General features: G+C 38.7%; 1 protein-coding gene across 4 annotated transcripts in view; it reads left to right on the top strand.

The window, feature by feature from the left end:
* The window catches only part of SYT9 (synaptotagmin 9), a 70,941-nt gene that overhangs the window by 48,719 nt on the left and 6,393 nt on the right, over positions 1-15,829 (top strand). For 3 of the 4 annotated variants that reach the window (XM_050337115.1, XM_050337114.1, XM_050337113.1), the window contains exons 4-6: positions 13,566-13,686; positions 14,747-14,918; positions 15,566-15,695. In XM_050337115.1, the coding sequence (XP_050193072.1) occupies positions 13,566-13,686; positions 14,747-14,918; positions 15,566-15,695 (423 nt within the window). The remainder of the gene's footprint in view (positions 1-13,565; positions 13,687-14,746; positions 14,919-15,565; positions 15,696-15,829) is intronic. The other variant, XR_007631631.1, reaches the window with a different exon arrangement.

Below are 15,829 nucleotides of genomic sequence, written 5' to 3'. Positions count from 1 at the left end.
ATCTTTGCTCGCGAAGACTGGCCATTATTATTATTATTATTATACATGCAAGGTAAAACAAGTTAGAAGGAAAGTCTGGTAAGAGGAGGGAGTTCTGTTGACTCATTTTTTTATGGACTTAAAGCATTAAAGCACTTCTATATTTAGTGCTCTCTTTATCTCACATCTTACGCTACCCTCTGTGCATTCTTTAAGAGAGAAAACATGCTCACTGAATTGGCCCTAAAATTGCCTCCAGTGCATATCTTAATATAATAGGGAGGCACGAACACATCTGATAGAGAAAGAGCATTACAGAAAAAGAACTGTTATCACACACTGCACAGTCACATCTTCCCCTGCTCATGCTGTAGATACCTGGATGATACACTTGATTTCAGAGTCTGCATTTTCTAAAATGGATTTCTGTCTTCTTTCTTCACCTTCCTTCAGCTTCCTCATAGTCTTTTGTTTATTTTAAAGCTCTTTTCTTTCTGTATAGCTCCTAAGTAGATGTAGTACTGGGTTGGTAAACTGCCTAGCAGATTCAAGATTAAAGGGTTGTGTTTATTTGTAAGGTAGGTGGATAATGCACAGCAAGAGCATAAATTCTTCATTAGCAGATCCACATAGCTTAAGTGTCCTAATGGCAATAATCCAGAACTATCTCTGAAGAAAGGAAGGTGGCTGGATTTGCATGAACTTGGGTAGCATCAGCAATTAAGATACTGAGAAACACTGAAATGTTCCTGGAGTAGCCTGAGAAAAGTCGTAGAAGTAACCCCATGTCACTGGATTACCAGAGATTCCAGAACATTCGTTGGGGAGGTGAGGCAGGGAGATTTGCTCTGAAAGCGTGAGATACCAACAGCATCTCAGCATGTTCTGCAGTCAGCAAATTTTACAGAGCAGTCTGTTATGAAACTGTCACTTGTGTCTCTGAGAGGAAACAGAAGAGCTTGCCTTCTCTCCCCACCCCCAAAAAGGAACCACTAAACCTCCAACATGTCTCCTCATACAAATGTGCAATTTTCGTTGTAGCATGGTTTGAGAAGCAAAGGATGAAAGCAGTCCTCCTTTGCACACTTCTGGAATGACATTGTCTTGTTATCATTAATTTTATTGTCTTTTTCATTCTTCCTCCCTCTATTATTTCAATTTATTTTGTGTTTGGAAACCAGAGAGATTCTAAATTATAAAATGAGGTAATTTTGCAGTATTGAAGATTTAGGGTCCATCTATTTTGACATATTTAATAACTGTATTTTTTAGGATTAACCTTAATGTCCATAATTCTATTCTTCCATTTAACTTGCAGTTAAAATGGAATGACTGTGAAAGGGCAATCAAAGCAGTAAAACTCCACACCTTTGCACCTCTGATTAAATAAAAAAATAAAAAACCTACCTCAGAGAAAAGCTCTGCAGTGGCAGGAGAGACATGCAGCATAGAGTTTGACATTACCTTTCTGTATTTCAAGTACGTGATTTTTATTTGGTCCATCCTCATTTTTATATCAGCTTCCTCGAAAACAAAATTGTAGAGCAAACTTACACTCAAAGTAGATTCGGATTTGTAGAAATGTCCTTTTATTACCCATTTTGTGTATGACCTGTGCTAAGCCTGAACAGTAAGGAAGTTAGTTCAGAACACCTAATGTACATATAATGAATACATCCACAAAACTCTAAGTTCTTGCACAGACTGGGAAGAACATCTTTTTTTCCTAATGCTGTGACCCTCTCATCTTTTTTCAGCACTACTCAGGTGCATAGTTTCTCTCCTTCTCAGAGTGATGTGCTCAGAATACATGACATAACAGACAGCTGCTTTACACAACACAAAATTCCTACACTGAGAATGACATTCAGTGCCAAGGGAAGGTGAGGAACTGTTAGTAGGGCCCAAAAAATTCTAGTATCATGTAATTTCAGCACCATGTCTAATTAGCCTTTTTTGTACAGAATGGCCACTCTGCAGGACTATCCTTTATTAAGACTGTGTCAGCAGGGCATAAGGGCTGGCTGCTTCCTGCGGGCTGGGACATCAGGAGCAGCATCAAGAGCAGCAGGGGATCCTGGAGCTTCTGGGCAGGACCTGTTCACCCAGGTCCCATCCCACCACTCCAGCCAGTGAGTGGGACAGTTAGGGACCTGGGGGGCAGACCTGGCATCAGTCTGGCATCAGCTAGGGATGGGCCAAGCTCCCTGAGTCAGGCTGAAATGGGGAGATGGGCCAGGGGTATGTGGAGGGGAAGCCCTGGTAGGTAGTCAGGGCCAGTAAGGGCTGTTAGTGCCCTCAGGGCCCTGACATACTGATTGCTCTCAGTCCGTTTACATGAACAAATAATTGAATGATAATTTTCATATTTTAGTGAAGCTCAAAGTTCACATGCAGCCCTCATAACTCAAGGTGGAGTGAAAGGCCAATCCATTAACTTGCATACAGATTCACTTTAAATTGACATTTTCATTTTAACACACTAGGGGAAAGAAAGTTAACAGGTAAGACATTCTGGATTAAAATATTTTGATTAATAAACTTTAAGAACCAGTTTCCTCTCTTGCAATTTCTCTTGGATCCATTTGAAATTTTCATTATTAGTGGTATATGGAGATAATTAAACATATCTTTCAACTTATGTCAGAATGGAAGCAAGAGGTAACTGGCAAATTGTAGAAATAATTTTATGCATTAGAATGGATTTGCTGCTTCATTTTCTTTGAGTTCATGTTTGCCTAGCGATAGTGAACACTTAACTTGTAATTTAGCCTCCATTTCTTACAACAAGCTAGCATTTAGCCTTGAAACCACGAGGGCTTATTTTCTCATCTTTTTCAATCTATGTGATGTTCACCAAGAGTTTCCTTTGAAGTCAGCAAGGTTGGTCCACCCAGATTAGATTGCACTGTAGGGTACTGCCTTTAAACCACCACTAACCTCTGGTTTACTTTGGGGTTTTTTCAGTCTTAGTATTTCACAAAAAATGGAGGTCTAGTCAAAATCAATTACATGTTGTGAAAAAATTATTGGGTTTGACATGACAAATACGGATGGACATTCATTAAAAGCTTTGGTCTTCACTTTAGGCAACTAGTGCCCAATTTCAGAGACTGCACTGTTAGATTGTCTTGTGACACTGCCCTCTGTGAGGCATCCCCTTGTCTGCCTGACCTACCTGTCCTTCCATTTTTACCACCTTCACTTAACATCAAAACTCTTATGTTTCCCAGCAGAAGCTCCTTCTTTATTTCCTTTTGACAAAAGTTGCCCTCCGAACATCTATTCCTATATAGGGCAATTGACATTTCATTGCTCTTCCCAAGCTTGTCAACAGTTCTGAAGCACCACTGCCTTCCCTGCAGAGGGAAAGATTTAAGTCCACTCCATGCTAACGTGCTCTCCCTTAAAGCTTTAGCGTTCAGAAATCATCCCACCCTCATGAGGCTTCCCTTTCAACAGATTTTGGAAGCACAATACCAAAGGTGGCAACTTGTAAACTCTGACAAGGTGGAATACATTGGTAGGAGAAACAAATCTGTCTACAGCACCGTGCTTATGAACTCATGTCTTGCAGGGTACACTTTTACATATCAGATCGTGAAGATCAGTTATTTTCTCTGGCTTTCAGGCATTTCCTATCCTACACACACACACACATGCAACCCCTACCCCCCGGTATCAACCAAAATTATTCAAGGCATCCTGCAACAACTGGAAAAGAAGAGCCAGGGCAGATTTCTTTTTACTATTAAGTCTACACTGAACTTTGTATTTTCTACAAAGTAACAAATCATAGAAGAATTGAAAAAAAGCAGTAACAATTCAGGAAACCAAAATTTCAGAGGAACCGTTTAATTTGCAAGGAGAAACTTAAACTTCAATTAACTTTTGTCTTTGAACTTCAATGCCATCTAGCAACCCTTCAGAGCCAAATTTGTACTCACACTTTCCTCTTCTTAATAACTGATGAGGGAGTTAAAAATTACTTATATTAACTTTCTACAGAAGTTTCACTTTCAGCGTGCCTTGTTTCTGTTTTTCCTGTGAAATCAATTTCTGACATGGCCACACATGCAGACACACAAACAGGACAAGTACTCCAGCTTTTCCAATCATATCTCCAGTAATTTTCATTACTTCAATTCAGACTATCTCCCCAGTTCATCAATTTTGTTTGGAACAAATTAAGACATTATTGCTATCTTGATAGCTACAGGATAATTCATTAGATTCACTCTTAGGCCCAGACAGCAAACCACTATAGTTGTGAATTGAAGATCTGTGAAAAGTATTCAAAGCCAGTAAAATCTATACGATTTAAGCATATGTTTAAAAATAAGTTTAGGAATGAAGTTTATCTTTACTGAATGGAGTTTTTTTTTAAAGGCTCTTAACACAGAATAATTTATCAATAAAGTCTTAAATTACTCAGTAAGAACAATTATATTCTGTAAATGCACTCAGATAACTGAGGACGATATGCAGCTAACCCATTAGAAAGGCAGTTTCAGTTAATCACTCCATCCTATTTATAGGGTAGAAATTATGGAAGTGGAGATATTGAGTCTTCAGAGAGATAACTACATTGACTGCCTACAGGAGCAGGCCTCTGTTCTTTACTTACTGAGGGCATTGTGGCAAGAGAAAGTTATGTGTATGTTCTTCTCAAAGACACTGACTGGTTTTGTTCTGAAGTGTACATGGAGTGAAAGGCTTATCCTTTGGCTCCAGCTACCCACATTCTAAGGTATCTTGAATGATCATAACACAAAGCTGTGTCTGGAGGATCCCTCTTATGTGGCCTGCAGTGACCTACCTTACAGAACAGCAGTCATGACACAAGGATAATGGAAACAGGAGAGGGAAAAAAAACCCCAGCACACAGACTCCAAAAATCCATGTCAAAAGATCTTCAGGCTCTGAAGTGGAGACAGAGGATATGCTATCTGCTGGATGCTTTACTTTGGATACTGCCTTCGCAGAGAGGTTGCCGAGATGCTCAGCAAAACTATAAGTAAGTTAAAATAAGAACATAAACTCCCTGAGCTGAAAATCATAGTGGTTCTCTGCAGCCCAGTCTGCAGGAAGGCTTCTTATTTCTTCAGTCCCTACTAAGTGCAGTACAAAGTAGTTGTATTCAGAACTGTTCTGTGGGGCAAGATGTCTATCTGACTATGACGTGCTCCAAATACCATCTTGGCATCACTAATATAAAGTCTAATAAAATAAAATCAACGTACATACCTTGTTAAGCAACAAAGTTAAGTTGAACTTAGTTGTCAGAGGGTTTTGTTGGTTCATTTTTTTTAATTAGAATACACAACACCTTCAGTAGTCTGGCTGGCCTAAGGGTTTTCTCTACCACTTTGCAGGGGTTTTTTGCTTAGATTCTTTAGTTGATTCTACTTTTCACTGTAATAGTCATGCAAAAATCTCACAGGTCCAGCATTTTTATCAATGTGTGCTAAGTAGCAATTACTGTACCACAGACAAGCCCATGAAGAGAGTACTAGGGATTCCAAGGTACACTTTCTGATCCTGCCTCTTTATGTATCCCATCAGACTAGTTTCTATATATACATCTTACAGCTGTATAGGCACAAAAGCTGATAGCCCATCTGTGACTTGACATGAAAATTACCCAAAGCAGTATAAATTCCTGTGAAATACAAGCAAACACGTCAGCTTTCTCATATTCTTTCACTGTAGTGAAACCAAGCTTCAGAATAGCTATTGTTCTTTCCCAGTCAGTGAAATTAGACTCATTTTTTGCACACCTAGCTCTATTTGCTTTCATTTTTTAAGAAAACCATGAAGAAAAGAAATAGAGCCAAAGAAATGCAAAAAAATGAAATCACAGTGAGAAAATTATGCAATTTTGAAATTAAACTAAAACATGAAATATAGCTTGACATTGATGTATTGAAAAATAATAGTAAAAGACAGGCCATTCCCATTTTCCACACACTTTACTTAATCATATTTCTGTAGATATAGATTGGTTGAGGCATTAATAAATACCTACTTTACCAGAGTTCATTTCTTTGATTTAAGATGACATGAAAATAGAATTTTCCAGTCATATCTTTTCTATTCATCTTAAAACGTGTAATGAGAAAGCTAGGGGCTCTCTTCTAGTCACATACAAATTCAATTAAAATAAAACATTTTGAAAGACTTTGTATATATTTCTTGTAGATATAACTCAAAATAACTCTATGATGTAATAATAAAAAATATAAAGCTAACTTATTGAATTCTTCATGTTAGATACTTTAGATTTACTGTCATTCCCAAACAGATTAGTGTCTCAAATTTTTTTTAGTATGGGATTTTCATAATATTTGTGTCCTCAACTGAATTAATAACTTATCACTCAAATCTTTTTTCATGCTTCTCAAAGCAGATGAACAATTTAATTAATGTATATCCCAAAAAGTAGATAGCATTATTTAAAATATTTTTAATTCATTTAGACTTAACACATATACCTAGTATATTTAAATCATCCTTGTCTTAGCTGAGTCAACGTCCTCTAAAATAAATCCTTGCAAAATTCAAATCCCCACATTATCAAATATTAGAATGATGTACAGTAAAATTTATCTTGACTATAGCAGTATAATTCCATTAAGATTTGGAAATAACTAGGAAGATTTTTTTGTTTGTTTGTTTAAAATGTAACTAATTCTCCTCAGCTACAAGGGGAGAAAAAAAGAGAGACTTTAATTAAATAGTGGTAATCTATCCTTTCTGTGCTTCAGAACCTTAAGTGATACATCTCATTTCATGAAACCTCTGCTATTTTTCTGGTTTCCATTGTCCTTTGCAGAGGCATGTGTAACTGCTAAAGGAGGTAGGATGCAGAGCTACCAATGCCTGAGCTGTACAGCTCTGACATAGCAGTGGGAATTTATCAAATCTCTAAAATCACTAATGCCTTGAAAACCTCTTTCAACAGTTAGGAACTTAGAAGGAAATAAGCAAGGGCATCACTGCCTGTAAGTACTCCCATTAATGGTAAGTTGGTGAGATGCATAAAAATACGTGTGAGCACCTCACAATCCATAATTAGTTTTGCAACATACCCGAAAAGTGAAAAAGTACTGTCTGTCTTTTTATAGCTGGAGAACAGAGGAACCTGGTATAATTGAGGCATATGCTTTAATTAGAGTGGCACAGGCCCTGTGTGGTGACAGGCCTATCACGGCTTCTCCGCTCCAGAAATACAAAACTCAAGTTGCCAAAAAATGTGCACAAACCTTAAGAATGCCTAACGCAAGGACAGCATATCTTCTTCCAGACCAGCATCAGAAGCAGAAGTTGTAACCTATAATCTGTCTTGTTTTCTTACATCACTTGCTGCCTGTTTTGCATGATTTTACATACTCTAGTATTTTTATATATAAATACTCAAATATATTTATGAGAAGGGAGAGGAGAAATCTGATCCCAAATGTCATCCCCATTTGTCAAAAACTCCCTGACTACCAGGTTATCTACAGGTTTCCCCGAGAAGGTTTGATATAGCCTAAGCTGCTTAATGCAGCCTCCAAGGCATTAAAGGTGAGGCCATTTATGGGCCGATGTTCACCATCCTCTTTAAGGTTACACTTCTCCCTGTTTAATAGACTGTTATACTCACTAAGCAACAGCATGGAGCTGCTGACACAGTACTAAGGAGTGATTTATCCTGCAGCAAAATTTAATAATTTTAAGTTCTATAAATACCATGTGATTTTAGATTAAAAACCTATTAATATTACTATTATAATTCAACATTTTTAAAGATATATTTATTTTGTTTTAATTTTACAGGAGGAAAAGCAGAAATGTTTTCTTGGAAAAGTAGGAAAACTAAACCTTTCAGTAGAAGCCACTGAAAATTATTCAAATAATATGATTTTATAATGTTATAAATGATTTCCACCAGAAAATGGAGCAAGTAGGAAGGATAATGTGAGGGGAGCTATGTCTCCATGCTCCTAACAGGAATCAAAGAGTCAAATTTACCTTGAGATTTCAGCGTGGGATTCATTCTTTTTGCAGTTTTCAGGCAAACCTTGTGATTTACACCTCTGGTTTGAACTCTCCAGCTGGATTGAATACATATAACTCTCCTAGGTAACACTGGGAGGTTTTTAAGGAAGCAACTTCATACTCTTGCCCTTTGAACAAAGGACTGCATGAACAGTATGAGGGCTCAGACACAAATCTGGGTGGGATTATCAAAAACAGGCAGTGCAGCTTGTTGTAAGGCACAGCTACCAACATCAAGGCACTCAGCCATCACCTCAAGCCTGGGGCCACAGCCTGGGGCACTGGAAAAGCAAAGCAGATGCCAAGATTGTTCTACCTTTTTTAAAACACAGGAATGAGCAGTTACAGATTAAAAATAGAAGCAGTGATTTCTTCGTCTTATATGTTTCACGCTGAACAGTACCAGAAGAAAAATAATATGCAGCATATACATGTACAGAAATTATAATTGGAATTTAATTATCTTCTATTTATTTTCCTTTAAGTTATTAATACAATTGCCCAGCTTTTGGTCTGGTTGTATTAGAGCTGTCATGGTTGCACTGTAACATGCACAGTATGGTATTACTACCACACTGAATGAAGTTAGACACATATTTTTGAATGTACAACGTGCATGACTTGATAACCTACTATATTATGACATTTCTTCCTAGGCAGGAATTTTAAAATCGTTCTGGCAGTGTAATACATTCCCACATACTGTCAAAAGCATACATAGTAACATAAGTACTGAATTCAAAGAGGAGCATTATCCTTGAAGAAGATCCTGCCCTCTATGCTTGTTAATTCTGTTCCTTGAAGCTCTTTCTTGCTAATACAGCACACCTTTAGTGACAATCCATGGCTTAAGCCATGCAGCTCAGTGATTTTAAACTTGTGATGATGTTCACTAATCCTCTCTGTGCTCTGTTACATAGGCTTTGGTTCTGTGAAGAAACTGAATTTATAGTAAAGACTTGTATTTGCTGGATGGAAGGGTCACACCTGTGACATCGTTGGTCCCCAGTCAGAGCATGTTGCCTGCTTCACTGCAGTTATTCAGATAGGTGCACACACACATGCAAATTCTGTGGTGTAGTCACAGATTGTGGCACTCTTTGAAGAACATTCCCTCATTAAACCTCTCTAACTGAACCTTGAGGCCCCAACAGCAAAATTTACAATGGAATGGTTGAAATGTTGCCCATTTATTACAGAAACAGGGGTAAGCAGGGAGGAACAGCCAGGGCATGGGGAAAGGTTCTATTAGAAAATCTGTCTTAGCAAAATTAAGGAAACATTTACAAGTAGCCAGTATGATGGAGTAGTCATTCATTCCCTGCAAGTCAAAATGAAACTGTGAGAAGACAGGGCTTCTTTTTCACACTTAGAGAAGGATTTGCATGGCAAAAAGTGGCCTGCAAGCTTCCCTTCAGTCACATTCTCAGACTGCCCTGGTTAGATTACTGCCGGCATTGGCTTATGAATAATCTCACAGTCATCTGTGACCCATTGCTACAACACCAAAACTTCTAGAATTGGAAAAGACTGAAGAAATCAGAGACTCTGTTTCCAGTATAACAATGTTTTTCCTGTATAATACCCAATGAAATTTTTCAAAAAGCATTAACAAAGTATTGTCATTGCAGCATTTGCTAAAAACACATCACAGTGAAGGTGACAATTATTTTTCACATGTAAGACAAAGTTTGTGGACCAGTATATTATTGAATAATTCCTGACACTGCATTCAACATATGTGATCCATTCTTTCCTAAGCATAGAATCATAGAATCATAGAATTAACTGGGTTGGAAGAGACCTCCAAGATCATCAAGTCCAACCCTTGATCCAACCCCACTGTGATTACTAGATCATGGCACTCAGTGCCACATCCAGCCTCATCTTAAAAACCTCCAGGGATGGTGAATCCACCACCTCTCTGGGCAGGCCATTCCAATGCCTCATCACTCTCTCTGTAAGGAACTTCTTTCTAATATCCAACCTAAATTGCTTAAGCCCATGCCCTCTTGTCCTACTGCTGATTGCCTGGGAGAAGAGACTGACCCCCACTTGCCTACAATCTCCTTTCAGGCAGTTGTAGAGAGTGATGAGGTCACTCCTGAGCCTTCTCTTCTCCAGACTAAACAACCCCAGGTCCCTCAGCCTCTCCTCATAGGACTTGTGCTCAAGTCCCTTCACCAGCCTTGTTGCTCTTCTCTGGACCTGCTCTAGAACCTCAATGTCTTTCCTGAACTGAGGGGCCCAGAACTGAACACAATACTCAAGGTGTGGCCTCACCGGCGCTGAGTACAGGGTAAGGATCATTTCCCTGCTCCTGCTGGCCTCACTGTTCTTGATGCAGACCAGGGTGCCATTGGCCTTGGTCACCTGGGCACAATCTGGCTCATGTTCAGCCTCCTGTCAATCAGCACTCCCAGGTTCCTTTCTGCCTGACTGCTCTCCAGCCACTCTGTGCCGAGCCTGTAGCGCTGCAGGGGGTTGTTGTGGCCAAAGTGCAGGACCCGGCACTTGGACTTGTTGAACTTCATTCCATTGGAATCGGCCCAACTCTCCAGTCTATCCAGGTCCCTCTGCAGAGCCCTCCTGCCTTCCAGCTGATTGACACTCTCTCTCAACTTGGTGTCGCCTGCAAATTTGCTGATGATAGACTCAATCCCCTCATCTAAATCATTGGTAAGGATGTTAAACAGGACTGGGCCCAGCACCGATCCCTGGGGGACACCACTGGTGACCAGCTGCCAAGTGGATGCAGCCCCATTCACCAGCACTCTCTGGGCCTGACTATCCAGCCAGTTCATTTATGCGGAAGGTTAACATATTTTAACTCTTCTTTCTGGTAACCAGTGACAGGACTGAGACAATTGTATGAACCTGTGTCAGGAGAAGTTTAGGCTGGATATCAAGAAAAGATTCTTCACCCAGAGGGTTGTTGGGCACTGCAACAGGCTCCCCAGAGAAGTGGTCACAGCACCAACCCTGACAGAGTTCAAGAAGCGTTTGGACAACATATTTAGGCACATGTGTGATTCTTGGGGTGTCCTGTACAGGGCCAAGAGCTGGACTTGATGATCCTTGTGAGTTCCCTCCAACTCAGGGTATTCTGTGATAATACAATTTTTCTTGGTATTTATATATGAAACAATTTTATAGTAATACATTTACCTATGAACTTCTTGATAAGAATTCATAACAAATTTTTAAAGTGTTCATTCAGGATGACCATGTCTGGAATGGAAACTCTTGTATTTGGTAGTAACAGTGAAGCATTTACACTATTCAGAGAATTCATTCCTAGTCACCATGTGGAGCACTGGAGTTGAATACAGAGTGACATTGCTATGCCTGACAATATTGAGGAATGCCAAAATACACAGTTAAAGCAACCGATGCCTAATGGGCTTCTTTATGGTCAGGGAAAACCTGAGTGATTCACCAATGCTGTCTTCTTCTGAAGGCTAGTGGCTAGTTCATTGAAAATAACTTCTCTATCAAAAATTTTCTAGACTGACAAATTCTCAAAAAGATGGCTTTAGCCAATCATTTCTTTAAATGGTTTATGAAATCCTGCTCCCCTCAGAGCTGTAGCACAAGTGGATTTCACAGCTACAAATCTCAGCACCCCAGAGCTGGGGAAGTACACTTCCATGCTGGAAGCTGCTCTTTGTCACATTGGGAAGGATAAATGAAAACTTTGCTTCCTGTTCTCCAGGCTATAGGTATCAAGCTCCAGCTAATCACTGGGAAATTCCTCCTGTAATGTTAAGTGCAGGTGTCAGCCAAGAGAAATTCCTCCTAGATGTGCTGACATAGCTTTAGCCTGTAATACTTCTTACAGCATCACCTTCTCAAACAGCACTTTGATCCTCTCACAAAGTGTCAGTGACACGGTTTGTTGTAGCAGGTCTGTTTCCAAGTATGCACCATCAAGAGACACTAAACTGGGTGACTCATATCAGTTATCTCGATATTGTCACAGCCTTTATTAGCTTTACAGCCACTGTGAAGCACTGACCTTTAGAATGGAAAAGATGATAACTGATGAAGTCAAGTCAGGGTTTAAAGCTGGTTATTCCTGATAAAGGACCCATAATATCAACCTTTTCCTTCTTTGGCAGCATCTCTCTTAAATAACAGCACAAGGAAAGGACCTACTTTTAAATGAATGTATGTGTTTTGGGTTTTTACCTTGAATGAGCTGAGAGCTAAAGCGAAGACGCCTCTCTTGAGCAAGGTGTTGGATCAAGCAACACCTAAAATTCCCTTCTGACACAAGGTTTTTCTACAACTCTGTGACAGCAACAATTTCTGTCCTGATTATCTCTGCTAGTAACTCATAAAAACTATGTAATATAATTGCTCAGGCTCTGGGCATTGATCTGTACAGCAGCCAGACAGCTCAGAGACAAACCTGTGTTAGGGGCTGTTTTGAGAGGTATCTTCACTCACCTTCTATATCATCTGCCACCCTTCATTTTTTGGTGACTGACACAGAAGTAGCCGAACTGGGAAAGGAGAGGAGCTATTGCACAAAGCTAAGTGGGCAAGATACACTCCACAACAGCTGTATTTCCCCCTCGTAAAACCTGGAATGTAGCTTTGAATTTGCTGGATAGGATAATTTTTTGAAGTCAAGAATGAAATATTAGGTTACAGGAGACAGGCCTATGAAAGTATGAATTCATTGCTCAGCCAAAAAAAAATGCAAATCAAATCACAGGAATAATTTAATACAATCCTTTATTCACTATATTTTTAATGAAAGACTTGAATTTCTCTTTTAAAAAACCAACCAACCAACAAAACAAAAAAACAAAACCAAACCAAACCAACAACAACAAAACAACCACCAAGAAAACAATGTTTTGTAACTGCAAATAGGGTTTGCACACTTGTTACGACCTTTCTGAAACTCTGATGCCATTAACACAGGAAAGGGTTGTAAATCAATGAAACAGGCGGATAAGCTTACTTAAGGGAGCTTGTCTGCTCCAGGCACAGGAAGTAATGCCCTTACTCTGCAGCTGGTGGAGATTGTCCCATTGCCATAGACACTTCAGACCTATCATACCTAAGTTTATGCAAACTTGAGAGTTGCATAAGACTTTGCCCTGTGCAACCGATTTTTTTTTTCTGTGAAACTCTCTGTGGGTATCCTGCTGCAGACCAGAAGGGAAAGCACAGACATCTGTGGCTACTTGTCAATGGAACAAACAAATTACTACAAAATATAAAACAAGACAAAGATTTTCCGTTGCCTTACAGTACTACATTACTTAAATGAGTGTCATCTCCAAGGACTGAGTGCTAGAAACTAAAACCTCATTTACCCTTGGGAACTTTGGTGGTCCAGCAACAAACGTAGCGACTCAAACCTTGTTGCGGATGGATGTCTGTTTTTTCAGATGTGTTTCAGAATGAGAATTTACCTTTTGCCTGCAAACTGTAGACCCCCAAAAGTATATTTTTATCTTTAGCTTCTGTTATGTATAGGAAAGTTCTTATTATTGCTTCATATTCTCTCTCTTTTCTTGGAACAGGATAATGTGGATCTTGGTGACCTTATGTTTTCACTCTGCTACCTTCCAACAGCTGGTAGACTAACTATTACAATAATAAAGGCAAGAAATTTAAAAGCAATGGATATAACAGGAGCATCAGGTATGAATTAATTTAATACTCAGTGTGTATTTCTGTCCGATTTCCCTCCTGAGAGATAAAGAATTCAACCCTGTCAAATCCCAGAATGATTTTTGAGAAGAGGATTCTTATACTTGAGTTACTTGAGCTCTTGAGTTACTTGAGTACAGGAGTTTGTGAGAAATAAATAATATATTTTAGATTGCTCAGTTGTAACCAACAATTTAAAACACTTTGCTCTTATGTAGACTGCAGGATAACTGTTTCTAAAGCCACTGTGATTCAGAGTAGCACAACTGGCTAAAATTCATTCCTAACAATGGGAATTAGAGCAGCAGACTGTTATGGCTATGGCACAGAGGCAGACTGACCCACTCTGCCAACCTCAAGAGCCACTGAACCAGTGCTGCTTTTGTTGGCATATTGACAAAGAATTGAACATCCCAGAGTCCTTTCAGCCACCCTCTTAAAATTTGATAATTAAAATTATAAACTAATTTAAGTAATAATTAATAAGTTACTTCTAAATACTGATAGGGAGTTGTAGAGCTCCCAGAAAGGATCTGGAAATAAATAGCTTTTCTTTTTTTACTGTATTCAGGAGTTTAAAAATAATTATAATTGTCTTGAGAAATACAACCTACTAATTGTTACATTTTGAATTATATTTAACCATACATCAGTAAATCCCATTGTGAAAAACGTTGTCTTCTGTCTGTGCTACAATCTAATAAGTAATTAGGCTGCTATAAATAGGCTGATACACAGGCTATTGTATAGAATACTCATGTATAATACGGTTCAATGGATATTTTAATACCCTCTGAGAAGTTTGTACATGACAAGGGGCTTCTTGCACCTAAATTGTTCATTATAAGCAGTCAACCAGGTAAAACTTTCAAAGCTCCACTGCATCCCAAGCATTCCATGGTAAGAAAGAAGTTCAAATTCCAGTCAGGTCCAGAAGATGAATTCTGCAAGTAGGTATGGACAATACAAGAAGTCTGCTCCCTTCACTTGCCATTTATGTTTGCTTAAAAGCGTCAAAAGAAAATCAACACTGTTCTTATGATTCACACAGATCCCTACGTGAAGGTTTCTTTAATGTGTGAAGGAAGGCGACTAAAGAAAAGAAAAACTTCCACCAAGAGGAATACCCTTAATCCCGTTTACAATGAAGCCATAGTCTTTGATGTCCCTCCAGAAAACATTGACCAAATTAACTTGTCGATAGCAGTTATGGATTATGACCGGTGAGAAATCTGTAGCTGTAAAATGACATCAACTATTGGCTTGTAAAATCTTGTACAGCAGATTTGAGTCCAGAAAGAAAGTTATTACTTTTGCTCTGTGGAGAATTAATTTCATGTTGATCTGGGTAGAAGGCTCAAATTTTTTGTTTTGCTAGGCAGAATTTCCTTTCTACATTTCAAAATATAGATTTGCATTCATAACTGACATTAATACGCTGCATATATGTCTACCAGAACTGAAGTAAGTGAGCATATAATCAGACATTCTACACATTGATGTTCTGTTTGAGCACATTTACTCAAACCCCTCACACACAGGCCTCCAGTTATAAAACTGTGGCTTAGAGTTTACTTTTATTTGCAGCTAATTACAGAACAGAGACAAAGAAGCTTTTATATTCTTCATGCAAAAATAAGAAACAAATGCACACAGACACACAGTGGGTGCTATAAAGGGGGGGAAATATTAAATTGTTCTGATTAGCGAGAAATGCAAACAGTAAACCTATGAATTTTATAGTACATGATATTTTTCAGGCAAGAATTAATTCTAAAAATCTGTTATTAATGTTTCTAATGAAATATGCAAATGGTATGGTTCTAAAGGTAAAATTTTAAGAAAAAAATATTATGAAACATTTTCACAGTGTAGGTCACAATGAGGTCATTGGAGTATGTCAAGTAGGCAACGATGCAGAAAGTCTAGGTCGTGACCACTGGAATGAAATGCTCTCATATCCTCGGAAACCCATTGCTCATTGGCATCCTCTTGTAGAGGTAAGACTTTAATTTCCTACTTCCCCATTACAGTAATTCTGAATATTCCTTCATATGACATTAGAGGTTGGATAAAATTTTATGAACAAACCTAAGATCTACATGCATGAAGTAAATCCTAGAAAAGAGCTTGG

This window comes from Myiozetetes cayanensis, unplaced genomic scaffold, assembly GCF_022539395.1.
Source record: "Myiozetetes cayanensis isolate MyiCay16 unplaced genomic scaffold, myiCay2020 scf6-25, whole genome shotgun sequence".
Taxonomy (NCBI): domain Eukaryota; kingdom Metazoa; phylum Chordata; class Aves; order Passeriformes; family Tyrannidae; genus Myiozetetes; species Myiozetetes cayanensis.
The sequence above is the reverse complement of the archived record's forward strand: the minus strand, read 5'-3'. Positions and strand labels throughout refer to the sequence as shown.